Raw genomic sequence first — 19,573 nt, forward strand, 5'->3', positions numbered from 1 at the left:
TTCCACAGGGTAGTTTGCATGCTAGTCTCGCTGATTTGGAAAAGAAATTGCACTAGAAAAATAAACTCAAGTCATTTTCAGAATAACTCTAAACCCATTAAGTGATAATGATTTAGGGGTACCTGGGTGGCTCAGTTGGTTGAATGTCTGACTTTGACTCAGGTCATGATCTTGTAGTTCACAGGTTCGAGTCCTGTGTCAGGCTCTGTTCTGACAGCTCAGTCTGGAGCCTGCTTTGGATTCTGTGTCTCCCTCTCTCTGCACCTCCCCTGCTGGCTCTCTCTCTCTCCCTCAAAAATAAATTAAAAAATTTAAAAAAAATTTTTTAAGTAATGATTTAAACTTAGATTGCACTAGAACTTTCTTTTGGCCCATTAAAAGTTATTCTATACTTTTATTTTTTAATGTTTATTAATTTTGAGGTGGGGGAGGGGCAGACAGGGAGAGAGAGAATCCCAAGCAGGCTCCACTCTGTGATGCTATGTGGGACTCCATCTCATGACGTTGAGATCATGACCCAAGCCAGTATTGAAAGTCTGATGCTCACCGGCTCCACCCTGAACATGGAGCCTGTTTGGAATTCTCTCTCTCCTTCTCTCCCTCTGCCACTCCCCTTGGCGCAGTCTCTCTTCTCAAAATAAATAATTAGCATTAAAAAAAAAAAAGAATAAGACGCTCAATGTACTGAGCCACCAGGCACCCCCATCTTATACTTTTAAAATATTGCTACATAAAGAATAATCCTAGCTTAGTATAAAATTATTTGAGATTGGTCATCTTTCATGGATATCTTACATAAAAATACATACTTTGTCCTTAGCATCTAGAAGTTTTTTGTAACTTCTTAAACTTCATTATTTTTTAACAACCTAATTTCATTTGGAGTCTTGTATTTTGGGTAAAATGTTTGAATTGCCTGATGCCTTTGTTTTTTGGTGATTCTGTGTGCTATTCCAGTTAACAAATTCTTATTAAACAAGTAGATTTCAGTTTTGAAATGGGAGTCTCTAGAACTGTTAATCTATTAACTTTTTAAAAAATTATAGGGGCACCTGGTTGGCTCAGTGGGTTAAGCATCCAACTTCAGCTCAGGTCATGATCTCACAGTTCGTGGGTTCGAGCCCCATGTGGGGCCCTGTGCTGGCAGCTTGGAGCCTGGAGCCTGCCTTGGATTCTGTGTCTCCCTCTCTCCCTGCTCTCCCACACTGTCGCTCTCTCTCTCAAAAATAAATAAACATTAAAAAAATTATAAAGGGAATTTTCAGGGATAAAACTTCTGTGTGTTTTCATAAAATAAAAATAATCATAAAAAGAAAAAATTGGGGAGGTAGTTAATCCTTATTTGCAGCCCGGCTCAGATACAAGTAGTTTTTTACATCTTTAAAACTGAATATTTCAAGTTACAGATAGAGTTAAAGTATTTTGAGCTGTATCGGAATCCTGTTAATATTCAGTATATCTTTTGCTTAGTTTTTCTACACTAACCCCATAACAGTCTTGTTGGTGCTGCCTTAAAAGTAGACCTCCAGTCTGACCGTTTCACCCTTGTCCAAGTACCCTTCTTGGTCAGCCACAGTTATACCTGGTCTGAGTTATGGCAGTGGCCTGCTTCCACTGTGACACCCCTAGAGCATATTTTCCAGACTACCAGAGTGATCTTTTAAAAGCATAAGTCTGGGCACCTGGGTGGCTCAGTTGATTAAGCATCCAACTCTTGGTTTCAGCTAGGGTCATGATCTCACGGGTTGTGACTTTGAGCCCCACATCAGGCTCTGTACTGACAGTGTGGAGCCTGCTAGTGCTTCTCTGTCTCCCCCATCTCTCTGCCCCCTGCCCATGCTTTCTCTCTCTCAAAATAAATAAACTTAAATTGGAAAAAAAACCCAAAAACCTGTAAAAGTATTAAATCATACTCAGAGCTCTTCAGTGGCATCTGTCTCACCTAAATAGCCTGCAAGCTGTTACCTCCCCTGCCCTTGACTGCCTCTCTAATCATGTAGTCTGTTAACCTTGCTTAGTTTGCTGCAACCTCATGGTCCTTGTTGAGTGTGCCTGTCACACTCCTACCCAAGGGCCTTGCACTTGCTATGGCTTCTGCCCAGGGTTCTTTCCCGGCCACTATATCTGAAATTGTCTCTATTTCCCCACTACATTTCTTGTCTGTTTACCCTGCTTCATTTTTTCTTACACTGGGCACACTACCTGAAACTTTTTTGTTTTCTTAGTTTTGTTTGCTTTCCCACCAATAAACCAGCAGGGCCTTAGCCGTGTCTATCAGTCTATCTCCAGAACCCAGACAGTGACTTGTAGGAGCTCAACAAGTTCTTGCTGAATAGAAGATGATTGCTAGTAGCAGAGATATTTCTTGTATCTGCATAGATGGACTTAGCCTTTTTTATAAATTGATGTTATGTTTTATCACCTAGAGACCCTGAAATATGGCGTTTGGCCTGCTTGAAAGTTTGGGGCAGAAGCTGTGTTAAACTTGTTCCATACACATCCTGGAGAGAGATGTTTTTAGAAAGGCCCCGTGTCCGGTTTGATGGTAAGTTGAACTCTTTAGAACTGAGAAGAAATAGTGGTCTGTCCTGCTGATTTTGATAAATACATAGTCTTCATTTTCTGTAACAGATGTAAGTCCTCTGATCATATTTAAAGGAAACCACAATAAAATTAAAACTAGAAACATGTTATGTGCTTGTAACTATAAAATTTTTGTTTGTGTTCCTACTTAAAAAAAAAAAAACAACTTTCTTTTTTTATAGGAGTGTATATCAGTAAAACGACATATATTCGTCAAGGGGAACAGTCTCTTGATGGTTTCTATAGAGCCTGGCACCAAGTGGAATATTACAGGTACAACTGTAGTAAACTGAGTGAGTGAAAAATTCTCTCTCTCCAAGTATTAGTTTATTAGTTAGTAGGAAGCTGTTCTCTGTGGCTTTTGCATTTATCTATAGAATGACCCTCAGTATTTTTATCCAGTATTATAATAGGACCTGCACTCGAAGAACTAATAGGTTAATGCACATGATTTAATTCCTCCTAGCCTCTAAATCTAAGAATCGTTTTATGTTTTTCTTTTCTTAAATTTTTTAAAGTTTATTTATTTATTTTGAGAGAGACAGAGACAGTGTTAGGAGAGAGAGAGAGACCATCTCAAGCAGACTCTACACAGCACAGAGCCCGATGTGGAGCTCGAACTCAAGAAACCATGAGATCATGACCTGAGCTGAAATCAAGAGTCAGACACTTAACCAACTGAGCTACCCAGGTGCCCCAGAATTGTTTTATGTTTTAGAGTTCTTGTTTTTTGCTTTTGGTGTGCCCATTCATTTGCCTTTTCACATAGCTTTTGCTATTATTCAGCTTTACTATCCATCAGATGTTATTGTCATTGAGAAATAAGTAGACATGGGGCACCTGGGTGACTCAGTTGGTTAACCGTCCGACTTTAGCCCAGGTCATGATCTCGTGGTTCATGAGTTCGAGCCTCACATCGAGCTCTCTGCTGTCAGTGCAGAGCCTGCTTTGGATCATCTGTCCCCCTCTCTCTCTCTGTCCCCCACCTCGCACTATCTCACTCTCTTTAAATAAACATAAAAAAGAGGAATAAGTAGACTTGTTAACTACTGTGTATTATCATTAGAGCTCATTTTTGATATTAGTGCTTTAGGAAAAGTGCTTTAATAGAGGAATATTTTTATTCAGGAGTAAAACTGAAAGTTAAACAGTTCCCTCTGAGAAAGATAATAAAATGCCTTCACTTCTATTGTGCTGGCCTCACAGGTTGTCAGTAGTGTTTGTTTTAATGATGTTTTGCCAGTTTTTGACCCATGGTATTTCTGTTTTGATTTCACAGCAGAGAACAGGTTTAGGGCTAGAAAACAAGGACATGTTTTATACTTTGTGTGTGTGTGGTGTTTTTTGGTGTTCTTTTTCTTTTTACACAGGTACATAAGGTTCTTCCCTGATGGCCACATGATGATGTTGACAACCCCTGAGGAGCCTCAGTCCATTGTTCCTCGTTTAAGAACTAGGAATACCAGGTAGTATTTTTCTGTAGTTCTCTATCCAGCCCACATTTTATATGGATACCTGCAGGTTAATGTCATCCAGTGCTTCCTTAAGTTAGTACTGCATGATTAAAACAGCACTCTGCAAGAGCCCTTGTGAACAATACTAATTCCTGGGCATCGCTCTAGAGAGGACAGTTCAGTAGGTCTTTGGAACCTTACCAAACTAGGTTTATTCACATCCTAGTTGATTCTTCTCGGGCAAGTTGAGTAACTACTATTGTAATATATTACTTCCTAGGTTATTTAAATACATACAATAACTGATTAATGGACTTAACTTGTATTTTTTAATTTTTAGAACTGATGCAATTCTACTGGGTCATTACCGCTTGTCACAAGATACAGACAATCAGACCAAAGTATTTGCTGTGATAACTAAGAAAAAAGAAGAAGTGAGTATACAAGGTGGAATTGGCAGTTCTCTCTTCATTTCAGTACCCTACTCATTTAAGAATTTTGGATTAGAAAGGATAAGAAAATTGTGTTTTAGGGGCGCCTGGGTGGCTCAGTCAGTTAAGCCTCCAACTTCGGCTCAGGTCATGATCTCACGGTCTGTGAGTTCGAGCCCCGCGTCAGGCTCTGTGCTGACAGCTCAGAGCCTGGAGCCTGTTTTGGATTCTGTGTCTCCCTCTCTCTCTGATCCTCCCCTGTTCATGCTCCGTCTCTCTCTGTCTCAAAAATAAATAAACGTTAAAAAGAAATTTAAACAAAAAGAAAATTGTGTTTTATAATTTATACGTTTCACAAAATGTATGTTGACTTATAGCATCTCTTTAAACAGAGCTGGAAGGTTTTCTAAAATGTGGGGTATTTTGAATTATGGATTCGCTTGTTTTTCTCTAAATGATTTCTTGTTCTAGTCCAGGCTTTTTACATATGAAAATGTAAACCCAAAATATCCTATGAAATAGCTAGTAAAATCATACCTGAATATGTTTTTAGCTGTTCTCATTTTGAATCATAAGGGATTTTGTTCTTAAGTTAGCTCACACAGATGATTCTTTCTCAGGGATACTTTTACAGAGAATTTCAATTTTTTAAGTTTATTTTGAGAGAGAACATGAGCAGGGGAGGGGTAGAGAGAGGGAGAGGAGGAGCATTCCAAGCAGGCTCCTCACTGTCGGCGCAGAGCCTGATGCGGTGCTCTAACTCATGAACCATAAGATTGTGACCAGAGCCAAAATCAAAAGTTGGATGCGAAACTATCTCAGCCACCCAGGAACCCCGAGAATCAATCAGTTTATACTGGAAATAAGCTAATTTCCTTCTTCCTGTGTTTATATAAGGAAAAAAATGCCAAGCAAATGTGACTATTGAATTATTACATTCCAGATTACTTTTAACTGTCTTTAATACATTGAGGGCCTAATTTTTTTCACAACTTTTCTCCATATGCGTTTTTCAGTCCTGGTTTTAAAAATGTATACCCAAGGAGTCCATACACCTGAGTAGTCGGTTGTGACGTAATTGGAATAAAGACTTGCCTAATGCTTTTATAATTAATGTAGTTTTTGAACGTTTTCCTCCCATCAGATCCTCCTCTCTTCCTTGGCATCATGTGTTGAGATAGTTAGGGCAGGGTTTCATCGGAGTCCCTTCACGTTGTGGCCATCTGTTGCCGCCTTCTCTGCCTGCCTCAGGTAGGCTACAGGAATCTGGGCAGCAGTCTGAGAGGCAGAGGTGGCTGCTATGGTTGTGATGTTGGCCATGAGCTTTCCAAGGTCAAAATGTGAGGCCCTTGTTATTTAGGTTTTATCTAATAAAAGAGTTTAGGAACTCCCTACATTGAGTTCCAATTTTCTCTTCAGAATATGATACACTGAAACCATGTATAGTGTTGGCATTCTTGTGTCATTAGCAATAGTATTTGCAAAAGTGTGATTCTAATGAACCTTGTCCACATCTATTTCTTCATTGACTTACCACAAAAGTTAAGTTCTACTCTATGCTTTTTCTACATCTTTCACCAGTTCATCCCTTTGCCTCCTTAAAAATTGTGTTTTCAGCAGAAAGAAGTACTGGGCTTACATGTAGAAGATAGCAGTTTTCATTTCCAACTCTGCAACTGCTGTGTAATTTTGATTAACTTGTTTGACCTCCCTAGGTCTTCATTCTTTTAGCCATTAACTAGCAATGTACAATCATATTTAACACTTGGGGTTACTGTGATGATTAACTAAGTCGATGATAGAAAACCTTACTTTAGAGTGCTTTAACATTTGTCAGAGCACTCATACACATTCTTATTTGATACTGAGGACACCTCTGCTCTGTGCAGATGCCATGTTACTTTTAGCATCACTCTTGCATAATGTATTCCTATGATATTTCTACGTGTCAGTGAGTTGAGGTTTCATTATGGCTCACATACTTTTTCTTTTACAGAAACCACTTGACTATAAATACAGATACTTCCGTCGTGTCCCCGTACCAGAAGCAGATCAGAGTTTTCATGTGGGGCTACAGCTGTGTTCCAGTGGCCACCAGAGGTTCAACAAACTCATCTGGATACATCATTCTTGTCATGTTACATACAAGTAGGTGAATGTGATACAAATACTAGAGTTACACAATAAATGTGTACTTGATGTCAGGCTTCGAAAACCCTCACATAGCTTTCAAGTTCCTCCAGAGTTGACATTACATTGTAAAACAGCATTACATTACAGAGTGTTACGTGCTCCCGTAGATGCGCTCGAGTCTGTTGTACTTACCTAGAGAACTCTCAGTGTGGTAGTTAGTGCTGCCGGTTTAAGCCGGTCATGTTCTTCCGTTTTCTGGGTGGGGGTCACCTGCCCAGGAAGAGGGCCCGGGCCAATGACAGTCTTTTCTATGGCAGTGTTATTCTCTCAGGCATTCAAAAACCAAAACAACAACTGCAAACCAAGAAACTTGCCGAAAGGAGATAAACTGAGAGTGGACCAGGAGGCAGAACTCTCCCCAGTGCCCCTGGGAGTGGGAACTGGTGCCGCCACTTTGGAAGTGAAAGTCGAGCTCCTCAAGCAGAATGGTACTCAGTCACTCAAAGCTGTCCGTGCATTACTTACTTGTTGACTTACTCAAGGCACTTTTAAAACACTAGATCTGTTTTCTTCCCCTGGGTTTCAGTCTTACCATTTTTTTTACTTATTTCCATTGTGTTTATTCTCAGGGATTATACACTGATTTTAATAAAATGGTAGGTAGAAGAGTAATAAGTCTTCTAAAAAGATCTGTGTTCAAAAGCCAAATCTATCAGGTCATTCCTAATTTAAAGCTCTTTATGTTAGGATTACCTGTGTGAAATAGTTAATGAGCAGAAGAATATGTGTGAGAAAGGAGCAGTACAGAGATAAGAGAAAGAGCAATTTGTGTGGATGTTGAGGTTCACTGTTGCTAGGTTTAAAGGAATATTGGTGTGTGGTCGAGGGTTCTCCGTTCCAAAATTGAATCCAAAATTCTCAGAGACAAGTTTTGAGGTCATCTCCTATTAACCTACCTCATAGCCTTGACCACAGGGTCGAAAACTTTCTGCGTCTTGTTTCCACCTTACAAGGAACTTTCCCCCCACTCATATGAAAGGTCCTGAGAACTGAGAAAGCATTTTTCTTTCTTTTAATTCTTACCTACCAGTCCTATACCTCCTCTTTTGCTTCACTTAGTAAAATTGTGCGTGGAATTTTTTTTTTCTTTTTAAAGAAAGATACCAAACCCAGAGTAAAACCAAACAAATAGCATCACGTTTTAGGAGAAAAAGGACATGATAGGTGTCATCTATAACTGCTAATGATAACATTGATTTCCTTACAATATTTATAAAGTCACTTGAATTTTCAGCCTTTGTTTATGTCTCACCTTTTTGGAGACAAATAAAAGGCTATAGTAGTTTAACTTGTCACCTGCTGCTTCTCCCTCCGAACTGTGATCATGCTGTTGATCATGCAAATATTTAAGTCATTAAATTCTATTATAGGACTATAATTCTTTTTTTTTTTTTTAATTTTTTTTTTTCAACGTTTATTTATTTTTGGGACAGAGAGAGACAGAGCATGAACGGGCGAGGGGCAGAGAGAGAGGGAGACACAGAATCGGAAACAGGCTCCAGGCTCTGAGCCATCAGCCCAGAGCCTGACGCGGGGCTCGAACTCACGGACTATGAGATCGTGACCTGGCTGAAGTCGGACGCTTAACTGACTGCGCCACCCAGGCGCCCCTATAATTCTTTATAAATTACATTTTAACAAGATCCTTAAAATGCCTATAGTCTTTAACTTAGAATTTCTATTCTTAGAAATTTGTTCAAAGGATATAATAAAAAATATCATATTATTTTTAATTACCAAACAGTGAAAACAACCTAAATCTCCAAAAAAAGGGGATTGTTATTATTAAGTAAATTGTGATATAGGCAGACAGTGAAATATTACACAGGAACTAAAAATGACTTCTGAAGTGTATTTATTGATAGGAGGAAATGCATATGTCAGAATGTTAAATTAAAAGCAGGATTACTAACAGTATGATCTCAATAGAAAAGCTCAATAGACAGGTTAAGGTCCTTGGAAGGAAGTACAGTTGACCCTTGAACAACATGGGTTTGAGCTGCATGAATCCACTTATATGTGGATTTTTTTCAATAAATAGAGTACTTTAAATGTATTTTTCTTATGATTTTCTTAATAACTTTGCCTCTTCTCTAGCTTACTTTATTGTAAGGTTATAGTATATAATGCATATAGCATACATAATATGTATTGATCGACTGTAACTGGAAAGGTTTCCAGTCAGCAGTAGGTCATTAGTAGTTCTGTTTTGGGGGACTCAAAAGTTATATGCAGATTTTTGACTGTGTGGGAGGTTGGCGTCCTTAACCCTGCGTTGTTCAAGGGTCAACTGTAATTCATATGCTATGTCTAGGTGATGGAATTATGAGTGATTTTTCTTTGTACTTTTCTAAATTTGTCAGTTAAAAAAAATTTAATATTTATTTATTTTGGAGAGAGAAAGAGCAGGGGAGGGGCAGAGAGAGAAGGAGACACAGAATCTGAAGCAGGCTCCAGGCTCTAAGCTGTCAGCACAGAGCCCGACATGGGGCTTGAACTCACAAACCGTGAGATCAGGACCTGAGCTGTGAAGTTGGCTGCTTAACTGAGCCACACAGGTGCCCCTAAATTTATCAGTTTTTTAATAATATGCCTATTAAATAACCAAGTAAATTTTAAAGATTTAATTGGCTTTATTGAAAGATTCATGAATGGGGAGCTCTGAGGAGTTGTACAAAATGGAAGGTTTTATAGGAGAGCCAAGCAAGAAGGTTATTAACAAAAGAAAAGGATTGTTTCAAGCAAGGACACTTTCCCTTAGAGGGAAAAGCTAGGTGTCTTATGCAGACTACCTCATCTTACTTTGGGGATTGCAGAGGGCCCATGTGGCAGACTCCTTGGTACCATCAGAAAATTCCTGACTGACCAGTTAAGACTACATTTCTGAGGGAGGTGGAAACTGCAGTTAAATTACGTATTAAGCCCCAGTTTGGGAGCTCATTCTGATGATGCCATTTTGGACCTGTGGTTTTCTTAATAGTTCCCCCTTTAACAGTTCCCCCTTTTGATCAGACTCTCAGCTTAACTGAGAGATGTGATAAAAATTTAAGGCATTAGCACCAACTGTCAATTACCATTCTGTACTTCTCACAGCTTTTGTAGATCCTTTGTGTGGTACCTATAGCTCCTGATTCTTTTCCTTAATCTCTATGATGTTGCTAGGTCATAGCTTCAGGTTCACATTCCAGTCTTAGGAGATCATTTGCTTGCTGATCAGTGGCTGTGAACATACATTCAAAGATTTTGAGAGAAGATAATGCATCAAAGGGATTATTACTTTATACCCAATAGTGGGAGTATACTTTAGAGCCATGGTCTCCAAGACTCAAACCAAGAAAAAACAAGTCAAAGACCCTGCTGAAGGAGTCATCTTTTTAAGCCCAGGGGCTTGCTCAGTGATCTTATATAATTGAGTTTTAACTTCCCCCTAAGTGTTCTTAATCCAGTCACAGTGGGTGGTGTTGGCCACAACACAAGATGTTCAGCTAAAAGATAATCAAGGACAACTTTGGCTAGAGAGTCTAAGAATCTCTGTTGTGCTACTGCTTTAGCAGCAGATTTTGCAATACTTTTGAGAATTAAGAAGTTCTTGATCATAGCCTCATTTATATTTATCCCTAACCAAGAAAATAGGGACCTGTGAAAAGGAGTGAATCTGAATCATGAATGTCTCCTCATAGGTCTTCTTTATTTATTTATTTTTTTTTTTAATTTTTTTTTTTCAACGTTTATTTATTTTGGGACAGAGAGAGACAGAGCATGAACGGGGGAGGGGCAGAGAGAGAGGGAGACACAGAATCGGAAACAGGCTCCAGGCTCCGAGCCATCAGCCCAGAGCCTGACGCGGGGCTCGAACTCACGGACCGCGAGATCGTGACCTGGCTGAAGTCGGACGCTTAACCGACTACGCCACCCAGGCGCCCCTCATAGGTCTTCTTTAATTCAACAGTGTAAATTTAGAGAAATTCCAGAGGTTATACACCCCATCTCCCTTAGCAATGGCCTAGGAGATACAGATGAGGGTGTTATCTTTCCAGGCCAATGCCAGAATGAAGGAAAGGCGAAGAGGAGAAAGGCGTTTACGTTTAGTTAGCATATGAGGTGTTGATCCATCATCTGGGAAGGAAGGAGTCTACCTTGATGTCAGCTACATCTTTTCCTTGTCAATTTGATACAGAGGTCTCCAGCATCTGTACAGGACCAGGTGTCAGGTGGAGCCTTCTCTAATTGTGTGATGTGTACGCAGGGCTTAATACTTCTTAGTTTTGGAGGAGGGTCAGTGGTCAGGAGCACCTGGTACTCCTGGTAAGGTCCTTTTCCAGTGGGGCTGGAGGGTTGTTTTCCTCTGACGTTTATGTAGTCACCAAGCTCTAAACTGTGATCAACAGGTTTCTCTGAACTGGGATCCAGAAGCTTCTTGAACCGTTTGATGTCAGGCTTGAACACAAGACATTAGAGACTTGTAGTAGCTGGTTATATGAGCATGAGACAACAGGGGTTCAGCAGAAGGTTGTGTACTAATAGAATTCCAAGAAGTTTGTAAGGTTTCATTAAGAATTCCAAGAAGGCTAGTATGATTAGTCCGGTGAAATGGCCGCTTTGATCACTGGAGATGAAGTGGAAGGTATACCCCAAATGGGAAACACATTTTTTAATGTTACTTATTTTTTCCTGTGAGGGCATCTGTCTTACAGCAGTCATGACCCATCTAGAAACCACCCATATAATAACAAAAACACATTTATTGATAACCCATACTAAGTGGCAACTGAATGAAGTCCAGCTGCAAGTATTCTGAGTCCAGAGGGTGGAGGTTTAAGGCTTCTGGGAACAAAAGTAGATTTTTGGGAGGAGGGGAGTGGTGGTGACCAGTCAGGTCAAATATTGCTGATAAACATCTATAAAAATTACAAAACCAGTCTATCAATGTCTGTTTATAATCTGAGTCTTTTTAAATGTCCTGTGGTAGGAATGCAACAATTGAAAAATGGGATTTGTGGGGCATCTGGGTGGTGCAGTCAGGTAATTGTCCAACTCTTGATCTCGGCTCAGGTCATGATCTCACAGTCTGTGGGTTTGAGCTCTGCATCAGGCTCCGTGCTGACAGCGCAGAGCCTGCTTGGGATTCTGTTTGTTTCTCTCTGCTCCTCCTTCACTTTTGCTGTCTTCCTCTCAAAATAAATAGATAAAACTTAAAAAAAAAAAAAAAAAAATGGGATTTGCCAGGGAGCCAGAAAGAACCAGGCCATCTTGGGTTTCCCATAACCCAAGTGTTGGTTTCATTTGCAGTCATTACTTACTCAGCTCCATTTCTCCAGTTTAGAAGCAGGCTGCTGCCATGTCACAAGGACATCAGGATGACAAGAGTCTCGTGATGAGGGGCCATTTTTATGGAAGCAGAGTAGACTTTATCCATATGTGCCACAATTTTACAAACATAGAGAAGGCTTAGTGTTAACTCATTTGACAATGCTTTCCATGTAATTTGCATACTAAGTAAGCCTCATTAGTTTAACAGGTCCTTTGGAAGTTTTTCAAAAATTTTTAAGAAGGGTTTTAAAGCACTTGCCTAAATAGGATTACAAATCGTTATGAAACTTAATATTTAAAAGGTAAAGACATTTTTGCAATTTATCAAAAGCAGACCAAAGTCCAAGAAAACTTTGTTTTCTTAACAGAAAGCCAGACTCTAATTTTACACCATCTTATTTTGGTGTTAAAACTTATTTAGTTTTTATGTAAGGGAGAGAGCATGAGAACAGAGGAGAGGCGCAGAGGGGGAGAGAGACTCCCAAGCAGGCTCCACACTCAGAGTGGAGCCCGACAGGGGGCTTGATCCCACAAGCCTGAGATCATGACCTGAGCCGAAATCAAGTTGGACACTCAACTGACTGTGCCACTCAGGCACCCCTAAAACTCATTTTTTAAAATAAGTTTTAATCTTAACCAGCTTGACCACACATTAAAATTCCTTTTTTTTTTTTTTTTTTTTTTTTAAATTTTTTTTTCAGCGTTTTTTATTTATTTTTGGGACAGAGAGAGACAGAGCATGAACGGGGGAGGGGCAGAGAGAGAGGGAGACACAGAATCGGAAACAGGCTCCAGGCTCTGAGCCATCAGCCCAGAGCCCGACGCGGGGCTCGAACTCACGGACCGCGAGATCGTGACCTGGCTGAAGTCGGACGCTTAACCGACTGCGCCACCCAGGCGCCCCTAAAATTCCTTTTCAAAGATTCTTTCTGCAAACCTTTTACAAACTTTTTTTTTTTTTTAATGTTTTTTATTTATTTTTGAGAGAGAGACATAGCAGGAGCAGGGGAGGGGCAGAGAGAAGAGGAGACACAGAATCCGAAGCAGGCTATAGGCTCTGAGCTGTCAGCACAGAGCCCGACGCGGGGCTTGAACCCATGAACTGTGAGATCATGACCTAAGCCCAAGTTGGACGCTTAACTGACTGAGCTACCCAAGGGCCCCACCACTTCTTTCTACACTTTTTGTCCTTTTTAAAATTTTTTTTTCCCTTTAAACAGCCAGCTTCATTTTAGGATAAAACTTCTTTTTCCTCAACAAAAAACACATCTCCATTTCTCATACCTTTTGTTACTAAAAACACATCCTACTTTTCCTGGCATATACAGATGTTTCCCTAATTATTTTTAGTGGCTTTAATTATGTATATTAGAATTCTTAACCCTTAAGAAACCTTAATTTCTAGTGAAAACTAAGAAGTGAGCTTAGATTTTTTTAATTTGCATATTTATGAATATATTTTAGAATTTCTATAAGCATGTACCTTTTTAAATTTTTTAATGTAGCATTAGCTTGTTTAAATATCTTTTTGTTTCTCTGTAATAGGAAGCCAAAAGTAGATAAGCCTATGTTTACTAATTAATGTTTTAGAATTTTCTCTTATTTGGAAATGACCTACATATTTAATGACTTTAACTTATTTAACCTAACTCAGTAAAACTTCAAGGTTTTAGACTATCCAAATAAAAAATAAAAAACTTAGGGAAAATTTGCTGAAAAGCTCATTTGTAAACTTTTGTCTTTATTTTTGAAATATCCTGAATTATGTTTAGATTACCTACAAGAACTTTATTAAACATTAGACATTAAAGTCAGCCATTATCCTAAGCTATTATGTTTTGTGTGGCTACATCTTATAAGAGAGAACGTGAACTTAAATAGCTAGTAAACTCAGGTAGAGTAAGTTTTATATTTAATGTTGATAACTAAAAACATGTTTGTTTTAATTAAGCCATCAACCATAATCTAGTTTTTTATATCAAATATTTTCCCAAAACCTGTGAACTTAAACATTTGGGTTTCTTTCTGAGTTTCAGACTGCCCATCCTTACAGGCACTTGCCTTCAAACCAACTACGTAGAGCTTTTTTAGAAATTCGTTTTAGCAATACCATGCGGAGGTAGAAAGTAACACATAACACACTTGTAGACACATGTGAACAGACAGGCTCAGGGACTTAGAGCTGGTTTTGAAATTTCTGCTATGAAATCAGTACAGGATTTACTAGTTAATGAAAGTTGGATGTGAGTTTGTTTTTCTGGTAGATGATGAATAGGTTAAGGTTACCTGGTTAGGGGGTAAAGCTTTTTTTTTTTTTTTAATATCTGTCTTTGGATATTAAGTTTTGTGCTTGTCCTTGGTAATTAAAATTCCAAAAAATCTTTCTCTGTTTTATTTTTTTCTTGATAAGAATTATCTCCCTTAAATTTTCATTTTAACGAGATGGACTAAAGAGCTCCTGGAGAAGACCAGGTAGAACATTGAACATTTAGATTTAAAAGGTACAGGGGAAAATGCAAGCTCCTTTTAGAGGAACTTTGGTTTCCTAAGGCCAATAATGTACAAGCTGTTTGAGATAAACAGGGCAAGTCTGGGGATTGCTAGAGGCATAGGTGAACTCATGATTGCCTATAGAGCTACATTTCTGGTTTTGTAAAGATTTGTAACATCAGGACCAGTTGCTTTCAGTTCTTCAAATAATTGGATTGAATTCAAATGAAATCATAGGTTGCTCCATCTATCCAACTACAGTGCCCTCAATTTGCTTTTTTTCCCCTCTCGGTACATAATTCTAAGTATTTTTGGCAATGCTGAATAGCCTCCCTCGGGTATAAGATGGGTCACCAAAGAGAGTGTAGGGGATATCAACTTTCCCAAATCTAGAACCACTCACAGTGATGGCCAAAAGAAAGAACCAACAACCTGTATGTTCCAGGCAGGCAGAAAACCAAGATCAGTTACACAAAACAAGACCAGCAAGGAGGCAATAGCCGTCCCTGGGAGAGAAGGGATCAATAACCAATGGGTCTGGATTTAGAAGGGAAGGGACAGTGTGATTTTATTTTCTTTTTAATTGGGCAGACAGATTTGGAAGAGCTGGTTCCAGTAAGAATTTTCACCTTTTGCTGGCTTCTGCCAGCTTTTCCAGGATCACTTTGGCAAGATCTGTATCTGTATCTGCCAGTTTACCCTTGACTGTTTAAAGAATAATGTAGCAGCTTATGAGAAAAATCCCTCAGCTTCATCAACTCTGAGAGGGGTTCACATGAGGGCCCTTCTTTGAAGGTAGATATTGAAGGTAGGTAACAGGGAATGGCCTGTAAGGCCATTAACTTGGCAGAATTTTGTTTATGGTTTTATTAGCCTTCTCAGAGTGGAAGAAAAAATTCAGACTAGAGTGAGTACCCAAAGGAAGACAGAGAGGAAGCACTAGGAGTCATGTCAGTCTTAAAAGTCTTGTTTTAGATAGTTACCTTTTTTGTGTTTAATATTTCATTAACTTCCTGTGATCAAATCTTTCAGTGAAACTATTTTGGAATTTTAAAACCTTTTGAAAGCCTCTGCATGCCAGAAAACAGGTCTCCCATCCTGTTTAATTTGGAAACCCTTGCTTGCAAGTGTACTTCTTAAATGATCTCATCTAATTGGCATGTTCCCCATACTGGCTATTGTATTTCTAGGTTGTAATTCCTCTGAGGGCTGGCGGCGGTTTGGTAGGACCCTAGCCACGGAGTTAACCCACATTTCTGTTCAGCTGCCTTTTGGGGCACCCAACCTGATGGTTACCAAGCCAAGTTCCTCAGATACAAAACAAGCTTAGGAGGATTTTGCCATTTTTGCTGGATATCTAAAACTTCTGGGACTAGAGTTCTTAGACACGGAATAAGCAGGTGTGCTGGAACATGGCATGCTTGACTTACTAGGATTTAAGGATCCCATTAGGTAGGCCTTTGCGTTTCTCCAAGTTGAACCAACACCTAAAAGGGATGCACCATGGGGTTGGGAACTGTGTGTTTTACAATCTACTTTGTTGCCTGGAAGGTTTCTTGAGGTTGGTAGGTGACCTAGTGCCTGTCTAACCTGTTCCATGACCAACTTCTATCCCAGGAGACTTCTTGAGGTGGGGAGCCCTCTAACAGCCTTTAAGTGCTCCACCCATACCCACCAATTCGTGCGGCTTTTTGGCCTCCAAGATCCCCACTATTGATAGCCTTTTCTGCACAAAACCATCCTGGGAAACGTGCACCTCAGTGTTTCGGCCTGTAAGAAGGCCCTGTGCACACCACCACCAATTCCAGAGGAACCTTCTTTTCTACCAGGAAATTGTGGTCTGCAAGGCTAGGGGCTTGGCTCAGGCAGACCCTTCTGCCACCTCAAGCTGACCTGCCCTGTAAAGGAAAACCAGCTAGATGGGGAGCTTGAACATCAACAACAAAAAACTCAGAACTGAGAGGAACTTACCCACAGCCCTGAAAATGGTGAGAAAGGCAGTGAACTCAAAGGGTCACAGGTACCATACCTGTTTCTCATTGTCCCCAAGTGCTGCTGGAAATTCACCTGGGATCCTGTTGCTGCCACCAAATGTGTTAAATGACAAAAATTCAACCAAGTACATTTTAAATGTCTAATTGGCCTTATTAAATAAGTTACTAATTGGGCAGCATCCCATCTAACAAGTAGAGGGGAGGTCGGAGGAGTTGCACAAAATGGAAGGTTTTTGTAGGAGGGTGGGGACAAAAAGGTTATTAATAAAGGAAAAGGCTTTTCCCAGGCAATGCTGCTTTCACTTAGAGGGAAAGAGCAGGGAGTCTTCCCATGCAGATTACCTCCTCGTCCTCTGGGGGATGGAGAGGGCCCATGTGGCAGACGCATGGGCACCCATCATAAAATTCCTGACTGATTTGAAATTGCATTTCGCTTATGTATTAGGCCCTGGTTTGGGAACTTGGTCTAAGTGACACCATTTGGGGCCTGTGGTTTTCTTTTATCATGCCTCTATCATGTAGAATTTACTGAGATGAATTAAAAATAAAGACTAAAATATAAGATAAGCCCTCCCCTATAAAGATGGAAGAATTTTAAATAAGTTGCAACTTCCTTGTAACTGGTCTTTTTATGCTTTCTTGCAGATCAACTGCAGAGACTGCAGTCACTGCTTTTGAGATTGACAAGATGTACACCCCTTTGTTCTTCGCCAGAGTGAGGAGCTACACTGCTTTCTCGGAGAGGCCTCTCTAGGGCCTCCCGTCCAGTCCTCTGTCACTGTTGCATGAATCAAAGTATATAGAGCAAAAGAGCACCTAAGTTATAAATGTACATATATATATATATATGGAATTGGAACTTATTTTACATTGTTAGAGTTCTTTTAAGAAGAGTATAAATTGATTATTTTTTTTATTTAAAGGGATAGTTGATACCTGGGGTATTTTGTTTTGAAATTAAGAAGTTGAGATTACAAGTTGTTTAAGCACATTTATGTTGTGACAAACCTTAAAATGAGCTTTAAATCCTGTTCTTTTTCAAGAGGATTTCTGAGCAGAGCTCTGTCACATAATTCTCTTTCTGCCTGATCATCCCAATATTAATTGCATCAGGGAAGGGCTCCACTGGACCAGCATTTCTTTCACGCATGACATAGTCTCTCTGCACTAAAGGCTCAAAATGTGAAAACTTGTTCTGGATTTGTTTGAAACTGTTTGACCAATAAACATAATAAACATTTCTTTCAAGAAAATGTATTTAGATGGCCTTTTTTAAATGTTGGAATAAAACATAGCCCTGGGTAGCCAGCGAAGGTCTAGGAATCTGCCTCCTTATATCTGTGGTCTCCGTATGTGGCCACAGATTGTCACTCTCCATACTCCAGCCTCATCTAGGCACCTTACAGATGTGTGACATTAAGTGACAGACTGAACTCTGGCCTGGAGCCCTTCAACAAACTCAGCTGGGCACCTTTGTTCCTAAAAGAGCAGCAGATGATCATATCAACCCACGCCCAACTCTGTCCAGAATTAAAGTGGGGGGAGAGCCAGCCACTGAGTATGCTGTGTTACCTCCCTGATAATGGTGCCATTGCTGTGTGGTCTCAGAGTTTGTGTGTGGCAGAACTCTCCTGGAATCAGCTTTGTTGTTGGACATTCAGACACAGCTGGGGTTGAAGGCTCCCGTCCTTTCAGAAATCAGCATCTGCAGCCAGTTGCTTTCAAGTTCATGTTGACATTAAGAGATGCTTCCCAAGTTCCTACAATTCGGTGTGGGAGAAAGTTACTACATGTTATGTTAAAGATGAAAACCAAGCATTCAGCATGTGTGTGAGAAGAGACTTCTGCTTAGGTTGGCTTTGTGTAACAATCTGAGAAATGTTTTCCTCAAGGTAGAAAAGAGAGAAGCAAAATGCCTTAGAGAAGGCAGCTCTTTATGATGTGACTACTAGTTTTGACATACAGGTTAAGAGGACATCTGATTCGGACGTAATCAAATAGAGCTAGAAAAATAGATTCCTAAGGAGAGTGGGAGTCGATTCTGCTTTGCCACCTATGCCTGGATTAGAAGACCTGCTGCATATAGCCAGTGGAGACCAAGTTCAAAGCTTCCCTCTGGTGACCACTAAAGCAACTTTTATGCATTTACCTTGAAGCTGAAAATACTATTTTTTCAAATTTTATGTACATAGGTTTTCAATACAAAAGCAATATACCTGTATTGTGAGAATATTAGAATGTACAAACAACGGGGCACCTGGGTGGCTCCGTCAGTTGGGTGTTCAATTCTGGATTTTGGCTCAGGTCACGATCCCAGGGTTGTAGGAATCAGCCCCACGTCAGGCTCTGCACTGAGTGTGGAGCCTGCTTAAGATTCTCTCCCTCTGCCCCCTCTCCCCTGCTCCTGTGCTTTATTAAAACAAAAATTAAAATAAAAAAATATATACAGAGAATCAAAAAGCAATCCTAACACGCAAAGAAAACTAACCAGGAGGAATTTTTGCTGTGTAACCTTTTCCTCCTATTCTCTGCAAGTCCTGTCACAGAAGCCTTTCAACTTCAGGAATGTCCTTCCTTTGCTCTATTTGGACAAACCAATAACTACTATGGAAAGCTAACAGAGCAGTATGTCGACTCCTAAGAAATCAAAACATTTTCCAGAAATTGCATTTATATCCTGCTTGAACTGCTCAGATGTCCAGATGCCCTTCTAGGGAATCTGGCCTAAGAACTAACTATGGAGACAACTTCTCTCCCTCTTGTGTTTCCTCCACAGCCCCCTTCTCACACCTTAGTGGAGGACAAGGTAGGAGTGCTTGGGGCCGCTGGGGGCTCTCCCTCCCCTAGACTAGATAGACATTGGTGGGAACCAGCACTAACTCCCCACCTACCTCGCTGGCCCCCTGTGTGCCACCCCCTGAATTGAATTCCCCTGCAAACCTTGCATCATCTAATCCTCTTGCCTCAGCAGGTGCGCACCGAAGCAGCTCTGGCAGGGACTGGCACCACTCCAAAGTGACTCTTGGCACGGGGAGAGGGAGAGAGAACCCCACATGCCGGTGTGCCTACAGTTCCATTAGCAGAGCCTTTTGGCTGGCTGTGCAAGGCAAAAGTGCTG

At 40.2% G+C, this 19,573-nt stretch overlaps 1 protein-coding gene across 1 annotated transcript in view; it reads left to right on the forward strand.

Annotated features, from left to right (window-relative positions):
- FBXO9 (F-box protein 9) overlaps positions 1–17,708 on the forward strand; it is a 44,600-nt gene extending 26,892 nt beyond the window's left edge. Inside the window, exons 8-13 of the mRNA XM_030315719.1 lie at positions 2,427–2,545; positions 2,766–2,856; positions 3,954–4,049; positions 4,378–4,471; positions 6,465–6,616; positions 17,101–17,708. Of these exons, the coding sequence (XP_030171579.1) occupies positions 2,427–2,545; positions 2,766–2,856; positions 3,954–4,049; positions 4,378–4,471; positions 6,465–6,616; positions 17,101–17,209 (661 nt within the window). The 3' untranslated portion in view covers positions 17,210–17,708. The remainder of the gene's footprint in view (positions 1–2,426; positions 2,546–2,765; positions 2,857–3,953; positions 4,050–4,377; positions 4,472–6,464; positions 6,617–17,100) is intronic.
- Positions 17,709–19,573: the final 1,865 nt, after the last annotated feature.

This window comes from Lynx canadensis, chromosome B2 (assembly GCF_007474595.2).
Source record: "Lynx canadensis isolate LIC74 chromosome B2, mLynCan4.pri.v2, whole genome shotgun sequence".
In the NCBI taxonomy this organism is placed as follows: domain Eukaryota; kingdom Metazoa; phylum Chordata; class Mammalia; order Carnivora; family Felidae; genus Lynx; species Lynx canadensis.